The sequence below is a fragment of the Staurois parvus genome, unplaced genomic scaffold (assembly GCF_062004578.1).
Source record: "Staurois parvus isolate SC_StPar_1 unplaced genomic scaffold, SC_StPar_1.0 ptg001798l, whole genome shotgun sequence".
Classification (NCBI taxonomy): domain Eukaryota; kingdom Metazoa; phylum Chordata; class Amphibia; order Anura; family Ranidae; genus Staurois; species Staurois parvus.
The window spans coordinates 217,490-230,100 of record NW_028319594.1 but is presented as its reverse complement, the minus strand read 5'-3'; the positions used below and the strand labels follow the sequence as shown (position 1 = coordinate 230,100).

Here is a 12,611-nt window from a genome sequence, read left to right as displayed (position 1 = left end):
TATAGCTTCATCCAAGACTCTCCCGTTATCTCGGTCAATCCAGGTGCTGGCTACTGTAGCCCATCTCCACTCTCCATCAAAGATATAAAAAATGTCTGGCACACTCCAAACGTAGGCAGGCCATACATGTGAACCACGGGTTGAAGGAAAGAATTTGCACGATTCCTCCATCACCACAGACAGTGTTGACGGGGGAATCTCTCCTGCCAAGCCATTGTATTCTTCCATCGGGAGGTGTGGGGGGGGAGCTGTCCCTGCCTGGTGAAACAGTGAATATTGCTAGCGGCTATGCCAGCTGCTTTTGTAATCGTATGTAAAAGCCAGCATGCTGGTTGTACCCAAGATGATGATCAATCAACTTGGGTACATTAAGCCTGACTGTCCATGGTTCCAGTTCCTGCTGAACCAGCCAAGATTCGAACCGTCTAGGGTACAGGTGTCAAACTGGTGGCCCTCCAGCTGTTGCCAAACTACAAGTCCCATGAGGAATTGTAAGATTGACATTTACAAGTATGACTCCCAAAGGCAGAGGCATGATGGGACTTGTAGTTTTGCAACAGCTGGAGGGCCACCAGTTTGACATCCCTGGTCTATGGCCAGCTTTAGCTCTTCTTGCTGTATTTATTGAATGTGAGAACAATTTCTGCATACAATGTCTCCACTGAAAACTCAACCTTCTTGGTCACATTTCATCACTCCTGGCTTGTTCACAAGGATAGAGGGTGTTCCTTATGCTTGTGGGCAGGCCAGAAGCGGTGACACACAGTTGTTTTTTGGGTGAGACATGTTGTATGCAGTAATTTTGCAAAAAATCAATACATACAGCAAGAGGAGCTAGGTTTGGAGTGCAGCTGACATTTTTTCATATCTTTGGGGTTAAAGAAGAAATCCGGACAAAAGGATTGGCCCTGAGGAAGTCACGTGACCAGTGACATAAAACGTAGGATGGAGGCGTTGTGACGTCATTTCCGACGTGGACGGCAGCCGCCATCTTGCTACACCCATGCAAGTACACCTTGTGTGTTCCTTGCTTATTTTCTGCTTGTGGGTCTGCAGACCCTGTTGTTTGTTGTAAGTAGGCTTTTGGCTTGTGTTGCCTTAATACATTTTATAGTTTACTACACTACGGGAGTCCTTGTTTTCTACTTCTTTATGGGAATCGCCTGAGAGGCTGTTTGGCTGACCATCGTCAGGAGGGGGATACCACCACCATTTGTATGGTTGCTGGATTGCTGCCAAGGGTACTGATGTGATTAGGATCGCTCCGCTGAGCGCTACTCTGAAGTGTGTTGACCCTTAGGGGGCACAGTGTGGAGATGAGCGTGCATCCTAGCTGGTGGCGGATTCATGTGTTAGAGTGATCACCGGATGCTGTCACCGATCGAATGTACATGGAGTTGCATTTTGGATTGAATTTGGACTGTGCACCAGTGGCGTCCCGAGGCAGGTGCACGCCGCACCGGGTGACACCTACCACACGGGGTGACACCGGACCTGCTCCACAAAAAGGTAAGTTGCAAAGCAAGCCGACGATCCCCGCGGGATGGATCCGATCCATCCTGCGGGGATCGTCGGTTTTCTTTACAACTTTTATTTTCGTGGAGTGGGTCCGGTGTCACCCCATATAGGTCGTGAGATCTCAAGTGTGCACATGAAACTGCAGTCCTGCTGATCGGAGCCATTTCCACAGAGCTGACTCCACAAGATTTCACTTCTACTAATTGCATGGAGCAAGAAAACTTGTATGGAAATAATAAGCTTAACACATTTGTGGTCAGCACTATTCCCGACCTCAATCACTCCGCGATATGTAGGGTTACTTCAACATTTAAACCAACTAGTAGCTTATTTAAAATTATTCTCAGTGGAACATCAATTTTCAAAAAAATGAACAGATACTTTGTTTTCCGTTCCTATCAAATATACCAGATGAAGTATCTCAAAGAGGATCGCACTGACCACCAACACATTTCCTCAAAGCTATCTGAACATGAGCAGGTGATCTGTAATTAAAAGACAATTGGTAGTCAGCTATGCAGGTAGACCAGGTAGAAGAACAAACCCAGGATGCCAGAAATCCAATATGGATGGCTTTTCTTGGATGGAGGGTGGTTAATCAGACCTGTCCTCAACCCCGGTGTTACCCCAACCAACCTTCATCTCCATTCACACAACAAAACTTCTTGGAATTCTGTGTAGCATTCTGTAGACAGTCAGCACCTAGGATGGTTACATCCAGGCCTGGATCAAGGGGCTTGCTAGTGTGGACTATGCACCCCCTAGATTTTAGTTGTACTCCCCCCCCCCCCCAGATCTCAGAGACTTGATGGAGGCAATTGATGTAAGGGGACTCTGATTGGGGCATTTGATGTGAGTGGACACTCTGATGGAGACATTTAGTGTAAGGAGGCACTCTGATGAGGCATATGATATAAAGGGGGCACTCTGATGAGGCATATGATGTAAGGGGGCACTCTGATGAGGCATATGATGTAAGGGGGCACTCTGATGAGGCATATGATGTAAGGGGGCACTCTGATGAGGCATATGATGTAAGGGGGCACTCTAATGGGGCATATGATGTAAGGGGGCACTTTAATGGGGCATATGATGTAAGGGGGCACTCTAATGGGGCATATGATGAAAGGGGGCACTCTAATGGGGCATATGATGTAAGGGGGCACTCTAATGGGGCATATGATGTAAGGGGGCACTCTAATGGGGCATATGATGTAAGGGGGCACTCTAATGGGGCATATGATGTAAGGGGGCACTCTAATGGGGCATATGATGTAAGGGGGAACTCTAATGGGGCATATGATGTAAGGGAGCACTCTAATGGGACATATGATGTAAGGGGGAACTCTGATGGGGCAAATGATGTAAGGGGGCACTCTGATGGGGCATATGATGTAAGGGGGTACTCTGATGAGGACATTTTAGGTAAGGGGGCACTTTGCTGGGGGAAATTGATGTAAGGGGGCACTCTGATGAAGACAGTTGATGTAAAAGGACACACTGAGTGGGACACCTAATACACAGGGGGACTCTTCTAGGAACAGTGATGTAAGGGGGAACTCTTGATGTAAAGAGGAACATTGATAGGGACACCTTATATAAGGGGGCGCAGGTTCTGTTTAATCATCCTAATCTAATGACAGCCTTAAACCTGTTAGCGTGTCCTGTTCCCTCCTGCACCACCTCTGTACTACCTGTCAGACGCAACACTCGGGTTGTGACTTCGTGGTACAAAAGCAAGCCAAGTGAACAGGGAATACTAGTATCCTGCATCTCTGTCACACTATTGACATATATATTATTTTACTGCACCCCCAGATCAGATCAGCTAGAACAGGCCCCGGTTACATCATGTGTGCAGGAATGACTACTTTCTTGTCTATGGGAAGCCTAACAAAGGTCATCTACTTGTACAGATTTCCCACATTCTCAGCAATAGACAGGTAAGATAAAAATGTTATCACAAAGCCAATGTGTTTCGAGATTCAGAGAACACCACCTTCATGAAAGGTAATATATACTGGACTGATGCAAAATATGTGTTCAATGCGCATGTTGGTAAACAAATGTCCATCAGCAGTTGGTATGCCAGTTGGACCAACTGCTGACAGACTGCTTTTTAACAACTTTTGCATCAGTTCTGTATAAATTACCTTTCATTTCAAGCTCTGATGAAGGGGGTGTTCTCCGACCCCCAAAACGCATTGGATTTGTGATAAAGTTTTTAGCATACCTTGGAATAAATCTATATTTGGACAATTACATTTTACATACCAAGAATAAAGTATACATCCTTTGGCGTGTAGAGGCTGCCAGTCCAAAGAATCCAGGCATCCTTTTCAAATACCCTAATACTGCCATCCTTCCAATCTACTTTCCTGATATTAGCAGAAAGCAATTGTTGTGTTCTAACCATTAGTTATAGTAAGACTTTATGGGGTTTATTTACTAAAGCTGGAGAGTCCAAAATCAGACTCCCTTCTGCATAGAAATCAATCAGCTTCCAGGTTTCATTGCCAAAGCTTCGTTGAACAAGCTGAGGTTAGAAGCTGATTGGTTTCTATGCAGAAGGGAGTCTGATTTCGGACTCTCCAGCTTTAGTAAATAAACCCCTATGGGTCATGGTCAGAATAGGTGAAGGAACTTTCCCCTTTCAGAGTAACCTCGTCTCCGCCCTGCACCATCCCTGCGTTCCACCCCTTACCTACCTCCCAGCACCGCCCTTTTAGAGAATACAGAACCAAGTATCAATTTGTATGGAATTTGTAATAACAAAAAAAGCAGTAAAATAGATCCCCTGCCAGCAACAAAGACCCCCCCAGCAACAAAGGACCACCTGCAACAAAATACCCCCCCAGCAACAATAGTCTCCCAACAGCATCGACAGATTTCTCCACAGCCAGTATCAATAGATCCTCCAGCAGCTAGCAATGATAGACCCTTCCCTCAACAGTAGATCCCTTCCAGCAACAATTGACCCCACAGCAACATAAGACCAATATATCCCCAGCTATCAACAGTAGACTCCATCCCAGCATCAATAGACACCCCTCTGCACAAAAATAGATCCAATCCAGCAACAATAGATGCCCCAGCAGCCAGCATTAATGGACCCTGCAGTACACCCCACCAACCCTTGGCATTACATACAGTCAGTGCTGGAGGTGTTGGAACTGTGTTCCCCCGCGTTCCTGATGAAAAGAAGCCCTGGTCATGGTTGAATACCAGATTTTCCTTGTAGAAGGATGTTATGTAATGGTTAAAGCTTGGATGGCTGGTGTTGGACTCATCACCTCCCCCCACACACAGGCAGCAATCTTTTCTAAAGACAGAAAGATAATGGTCCGCTGGATTCAAAAGGTGCACATTCTGCTCCATGCTGAACTGCACAGCCTTCATATACCACACAATGCCTCCTGACCAGGGGCGGACTGACAACTCATGGGGCCCCGGGGCAATAGGGGATCATGGGGGCCCTGTGTCCTAGCCCACACTCAAACCACGCCTACAAAAAAAGCCTACGAAAGGTACCAGGGGCATCTCATGGGGCCCCCTACTGACCCTAGGCCCTCGGGCAGCGCCCAAATTCCCAAATGGTCAGTCCGCCCCTGCTCCTGACCACATTTCGGGCAAACAGAATGCAGTATTTAGTCTCTTTAGTGCAACACTTACCTCCCATGCTCTTCTGTGAGTCTTTGATAGTCTGAAGCCAACATTTCATGCTGCTTGTTCTCCTGCACCATTTTCCCTTGTTCCTCCTTAAGAGCCTTTTCCAGGTCTTCTAACTGCACTTTCTGTTTTAGCAGCTGGTTATATCTAGGAGGACAAAAAAAAAATCCACATTTACACAATCTCTCTATATATTAAAGCTGAACTTCAGGATAAAAATATATTAACCAAATAAAAGAGTGACGGGAAAACCAAGCTCCTGCCCAATGGTCCACTGAACTGTGCACAGAATTAGGACCTCTACGAGCATGAGCGTAAGCGTGCATGTTTGGATGGACTTTGGCCTACTTAAAGTCCTACAGGACTCAGGATCATTGCTGATTGGTTGTCAGCTCCTTCTGCCTATGACCTGGTCCCATGTAAATATCCGTATCCTGACCTGGATTGTTGACTCTGCTGTTCCTGAACCCCTGTTGCTGACTCCAGCTTGTGACCTGACCTTGCCTCCTGCCTGCTGTTCCAGTACCTTCTCTGCTTGCCCAATACTGATTTTGGCCTGGCCCTGACTCTGCTCCTGGTTCCTGATTCTGTACTCCTGCTGCCAACTCCTGCCTGTCTGACCACACATCCATTCCTGCATCTGCCAGCTTGCCTGTTGCATTGCTTTCAGCTTCGCATGTGCTGCAAGATCTTCCAACCTGGATCTCTTGCAGGCGCCCATGCCACTCTGTGCCGTTATACCCTCTCATCAGCCCCAGGGGAGACGGGACAAGAGGTGTAAAAGAAGCACTCTCGCCAGCTTGCCAATCCAGTGTGAAACTTTGCCTCTGTGCAGGTGCTTCCTGTATTAAAGACTGCTCACTGCTGCTCTCCCTTCTTGTGCAGGGTGACTGGTCTGGTCTCCGCCCCCTCCTGTAGTTTCCAGCCTTTAGTGGGGGGCTGTTGGGTTCCTCCCACAGCTCTGCTCTATGCACAGGTTATGCACAGCATGGTGATGTCATTGCGAATTATACAATGTACTGCCTGGATTTGCAGAGGCATTTGGTGCATGTAAAGTGGATTTATGCCCTTTGTGACTATAGAGCAATATATTTAAGTGACATTTTTTTAGCCTGGAGTTCAGCTTTACATTTTTGAGTAAGCAAGATTGAAATCAGTCACTGGCATCCAATGGTCCTCCCGCTGGTGTGGAACTACAAGATCCAGCATGACCTTATGAGAGCATGCTGGGATTCCCAAACAGCTGTAAGTCTGCAGCTTGCCCTATACATGAACGGCTGTTTATTGCTGTTCCTTTCGTTAACCGATATTGTTGTCTACTTCTTGGAACAGTCATAAGCAACCATAGCCAGAGCAGAATAAAGGGGCACTTGTCTGCATCGTGACGCTGATGCCCGACAAACTGGGAATCAAATATGAAAAATGCTATTTTTGGCCCGAACACAGAGCACGCTCCAGGAAATGAAGGCAGGGGCTCAGACACAGGCCTTGTTATTCTCTCTCAATAAATAGTCCTGACATTTACAAACTCTGTAGGAGACCCAGTGATGATTAGTCGCTGCAAAGTCATGGGGTGCCCCTGCTGGGCAAGTTGTGTACTGCAGATCTGCGATTTCAGCACAACTTAAAGATATTAATACAAAGTTGATGATGGAACTTATATTACTCTTATTTTTATATAATATTATTCTCCATACTAATCAGAATTCATTTCAACTAAAAGGAGGTTCCAAAATCAACACACTAATCCCTGTTTAGCCATTCGATAAGCACCTCTATCTCTGCAATGCTGAACTTGCATTTTATAGATTCATTTCTCTGTGTGTTTCCAGCTGTACAATATATTTTTCCTAAATACAAAAACATGCCAATATTGTGATTTCTGGCAACTCATAGGAATCAAAGTTATGTTCAGAGCCTCCCCCATCCTCTGGAACTCTCGACCCCAATTTATCAGACTATCGCCTACTCTGCTCACTTTTAGACGATCTCTGAAAACCGATCTCTTCAGGGAAGCCTTCAGCTAATAATGGAATCTTCTATTCCTCCTACCAGCCCACCCCCCACAGTTATTACCTTTTGTACCACTGGCCCCTCCCTCTTAGATTGTAAGCTCCCAGGATCAGGCCCTCCTAACCCTCTTGTATTGAACTGTATTGTTGCTGTATTGTCTCCTGTTATATTGTAAAGTGCTGAGCAAACTGTTGGCGCTATATAAATCCTGTATAATAATAATAATAATAACAAAAAATAATGTGCACTAATCCACCAATTAAACAAAATCGATTTCACATTTCTTACATCATACAGTTTTCAGTAGGGCTGTAATAATTCAGATGAACGTTCCTATTGGATCTGCCTATTAGGTTTTTCAGGCAGATCTGAACAGGATGTTATGTCTATGGACAGCCGAATGTAAACGGACGTCCATTCTTTTACATCCAACTACCTTCAAGCTTGTCTAGGTCTGCGAAAAAAATGGAAAAAGGGTTTGCGTCCTTTTCTGTTTCATCGGACCTAAATGTGATGTATTGGAGGTAAGAGGATGTACACCGATGCATGTCTATTTACATCAGCCTGCCCAAAGACCTAACATGAGTCCGTTACAAGATGCAGGAAAGAAACTGAATGAACATGAATATCACAAAAGTGACATTCGGTTCGCTCTGTTCTGATTCCAAAGGGCACCTGTTGACAGATGCTAGGGGCTGTTAGTCTGCCACTGTGAGCATAGTTATAGAGGAGCCCAGAAAGACCACACTCAGTGGGCTGGAGTAATGTATTAAGTGCAGGCGGTACTAAAGAACTGGGGCCTGATTATGCTCTCTTGCAGGCATACCTGAATTAAGAAAGAGGATGAAAAGAATTGAAAAAGTTTTGACAATATTTCATTTTCATTTTTGTGTTTCATCTATGTATCTAACTATGCATTTTAGAGCTGAACTCATGGCTCACATACACTCACCGGCCACATTATTAGGTACACTTTGCTAGTAGGTTAGACCCCCCTTTTGCCATCAGAACTGCCTTAATTCTTCGTGGCATGGATTCAACAAGGCGTTGGAAACATTCCTCAGAGATTTTGGTTCATATAGACATAGCATCAAGTAGTTGCTGCAGATTTGTTGGCTGCACATCCATAATGCAAATCTCCCGTTCTACCACATCCCAAAGGTGCTTTATTGGATGGAGATCTGGTGACTGTGGAGGCCATTGGAGTACAGTGATCTCATTGTCATGTTCAAGAAACCAGTTTGAGATGATTTGAGCTTTGTGACATGGAGCATTATCCTGCTGGAAGTCACCACCAGAAGATGGGGACACTATAGTCATAAAGGGATGGACATGATCAGCAACGATACTCAGGTAGGCCGTGCTGTTTAAACGATGCTCAGTTGGTACTAAGGGGCCCAAAGTGTGCCAAGAAAATATCCCCCACACCTTTACACCACCACCAGCCTGAACCATTGATACAAGGCAGGATGGATCCATGCTTTCACGTTGTTTACATCAAATTCTGACCCTACCATCTGAATGTTGCAGCTGAAATCGAGACTCATCAGACCAGGCAATGTTTTTCCAATCTTCTATTGTCCAATATTGGTGAGCCTGTGTGAATAATGGGCTCCATTTCCTGTTCTTAGCTGACAGGAGTGGCTCCTGACAGGAGTGGCTGTAGCCCATCTGCTTCAATGTTCGACGTGTTGTGCGTTCAGAGATAGTATTCTGCATAACTTGGTTGTAACAAGTGGCTATTTGAGTTAATGTTGCCTGTCATCTCGGACCAGAAAATGTATATTATATAGGGCGCGCTTGTTGGAGCCCAACCTCTGTAGCTGTAAGATAAAGGTGCCAGATGGATATCGGGGATGGATGGATGGGAGCAGTAACACTGAGGCAGCTCTTCATAGAGTGGAAGCAAGGCTCTAATGCAGTAACAAGAAAAAGAGAGGAAGGCGCCTCTAAGTGCAGTATTGACAATTTATTTAGTAAACAATGGATAAATTGCACTTGCAAGATAAACAGTTAAAAAGACTCATCGTGTGGTAATTAGATCCAGGTGGGACATCCAGCCGTCCAGCAGCAAATTATGACTATAGGATCAGGAAGTAGAGTCTAGGATGTGCCTGTGCATCAAAAATGAAGTTTGGAGAGCAGAGTCAGATGTAGCAGGTGAAGGGGGCAGTAATGCATTTCGGAGCATGCTCAATAGGCTCCTTCTTCAGACCTGAGCCCCAGTAGAACCCTGACATTTGTATAGTGTGAAGGGAATGGGAGGGAGGCAAGTAATTACTGCTACATCTGACTCTGCTCTCCAAGCTTCATTTTTGATGCACAGGCACATCCTGGACTCTACTTCCTGATCCTATAGACATAGTTTGCTGCTGGACGTCCCACCTGGATCCAATTACCACACGATGAGTCTTTTTAACCGTTTATCTTGTAAGTGCAATTTATCCATTGTTTACTAAATAAATTGTCAATACTGCACTTAGAGGCGCCTTCCTCTCTTTTTCTTGTCATCTCGGACCAGTCTGCCCATTCTCCTCTTACCTTTGACATCAACAAAGCATTTTTGTCCACACAACTGCTGCTCACTGGATATTTTCTCTTTCTCGGACCATTCTCTGTAAACCCAAGAAATGATTGTGCGCGAAAATCCCAGCAGATCAGCAGTTTTTTAAATAATCAGACCAACCGGTCTGGCACCAACGACCATGCCATGTTCAAAGTCACTTAAATCCACTTTCTTCCCAATTCTGATGCTCGGTTTGAACTTCAGCAAGTCGTCTTCATCACACCTAGATGCCTAAATGCATTGAGTTGCTGCCATGTGATTGGCTGATTAACAATTTGTGTTCCCAAGCAATTGAACAGGTGTACCTAATAAAGAGACCGGAGAGTGTATATCTTGATGTTTTAAAATACTAACCTGGGGCAATATTAAAGTAAAACTTCAGTCATGATAAAAAACTACAGTATCTGCAAACTTACAATACAGGTTGAGATCAGAGTTCTGTTAAGGCCAACAAAGTAGCTTAACACAAAAGTTGGCAAACCCCAAGTCTTCCAGGAACACAAAAGACCCTTTGCCAAAATGGTGCCACAAGGTATAACACAACGAAGTACACAATTGTACAACATGTCTTCGTATGCTGCAGCATTAATGGTACCCTTCATTGGAAACACCTGAACACAATGAAGGGCATCCATATAGGTAGGTGTGATGGCCATGTAGTGTGTCTATGGGCAGCTTAACAAGTGTTGTCCGCTTGTAGAAGTGTCCACATTCTCCGCAATACAGCCAGGATCATTGCTTTATTTTACTGCCACGCTCCCCTTCACTAAAACCTTGCCTATAGTTATTTGGTCTTGTTTGTGGATCTGAGAATACAGAGCGTCCTAACAAAACAGCTTTAGAACCGAGTATGAGACAATCTAAGGCTGATGTGAGAAATAATTATGGAACAGCTACAGCATTAAATATTAACCGTGGATCCTGGCATCAGAAGGGAATTCCTTGTTTAATTCGACATCCCTAAGTGCTACAGAGCCATCTACTGAGCTACACGTGGTAGGAGTTTCCTTTTCTCGGAATCCCCTCACATGCAAGAGCAGAATTCAGTTCTAGTGTAGCTGACGTAGATGAGCTGGCTGAAGTTCCAGCACTCAGACTGGCACCCAAAGAATGGTAATGTACAGGGGTTAGACAAGAAAGTGGAAACACTACATGATTTGCAGGCGTGAAAGTGACGACGTTTCGTGTTGAAAGCAGAAGTGATGTAACATTCTTTTTGCTTCTGCTGTGTGATGAGACACCTAACAGGTGGGAAGCCTCACTTTCGTTATTTATGTGTGCGCTGCTAGTAATACGGAGTCATATCAGAGCTTGCTGAGCTTCAAAGAGGTCAAATTGTTGGTGCCGCTTAGCTGGTGCCTCTGTGAGTGAAGTTGCCAATTTATTTGCTGTATTGCGAGGTTCAGTATCAAAGGTTATGGCGGTATATACAGTTTCCAGGAAAACGTTCTCTGATAAGCATAAGCACGGTTGACATGGTCAACTGACCGAAAGAGACTAAAGGACATTGTGCAGGATTATGACCTGGAATAAGAAAACAACTGCTGCAAAAGTGACTGCAGAGCTCAATCTCAGTCTTCACAGGACTCAGTCTTGATGGGACTGAGATTGAGCTCTGCAGTCACTTTTGTAGCAGTTGTTTTCTTACTCCGGGTCACAATCCTGCACAATGTCCATTTGTCTCTATTGATCAGTTGACAGCGCCTATGCTTATCAGACAACTCTTTCCCAGAATCTGTATATACCGTCATAACCTTTAACCTCCCTAGCGGTAATCCCGAGTGTTACTCAGGGTTAATTTACAGTACCAAAAGCGGTAACCCCGAGCCACACTCAGGATTACTGTTATGATCCACCAGGTGGTGCCTCAGGCTGCCAACTGACAGACCTACTCAGAGCGTGGGGTCTAAGCCCGGGCTGTGCTTTCACCAGGGCCCCTGATGGTGGGGATGGACTTGAAACAGTCCCGGGCCAGGTCACGATCTCCGAGCAGGCCCACCAGTGGCTGAGGAGACCTCCGGGGACAGGTACCGGGAGAGCCAGATGTGAAGAGGATGGCGGCCCCAGCAGGGTAGTAACGGATCGTGGGCCCGTGAGGGTAAGCGGGGTACAGAATCGGTGGGCGAAGAATACGCAGGGTCAGCAGGGCAAGTCAGTCCGTAGAATGGTCAGGGCAATCCGGGTCAAACGCAGGAGCAGGCAGAGTAGTCAGGACAATCCGGGTCAATCACACGAGCAGGCAGAATAGTCAGGACAATCCGGGTCAATCACAGGAGCAGGCAGAATAGTCAGGACAATCCGGGTCAATCACAGGAGCAGGCAGAATAGTCAGGACAATCCGGGTCAAACGCAGGAGCAGGCAGAATAGTCAGGACAATCCGGGTCAATCACAGGGGCAGGCAGCGTAGTCAGGGTCAATCAGGGTCACTAGACAGGTGCAGGAACTCAAGATCACAGAAAGACCTTGCGGCAATCTGTGACAGTGCAGGGCATCTTTAAATAGTGCGCCCTGCACTGTCATTGGCCGGCTAGGACACGCCCCCGGCTGTCATTGGACGCCTGAGGTGCGCCCGCGGCTCCTACTGCGCATGCGCGGCGTCCTGTCAGCCGCGGCTCGCCGGGACCTAGTGCCTGTGTCCCGGCGCGATCTGCCGCCAATGCGCATGCGCGGGGGACGGCGCCGCGATCCGGGATCATGGAGCCGCGATCCCTGACACTGCCCCCCCCAATGGGCACCCTCCGGGAGCCCCACTGATCTCTCCACCGCGGGTGACTACGACAAAATTCCCGGATGAGCCTGGGTGCGTGAATGTTCTGGGCGGGCTCCCATGAGTTCTCCTCAGGG

General features: G+C 46.3%; 1 protein-coding gene across 12 annotated transcripts in view; it reads right to left on the bottom strand.

The window, feature by feature from the left end:
- The window catches only part of CCDC88A (coiled-coil and HOOK domain protein 88A), a 204,214-nt gene that overhangs the window by 80,845 nt on the left and 110,758 nt on the right, over positions 1–12,611 (bottom strand). For all 12 annotated transcript variants that reach the window (XM_089663901.1, XM_089663902.1, XM_089663904.1 and 9 more), the window contains exon 19: positions 5,191–5,334. In XM_089663901.1, the coding sequence (XP_089520027.1) occupies positions 5,191–5,334 (144 nt within the window). The remainder of the gene's footprint in view (positions 1–5,190; positions 5,335–12,611) is intronic.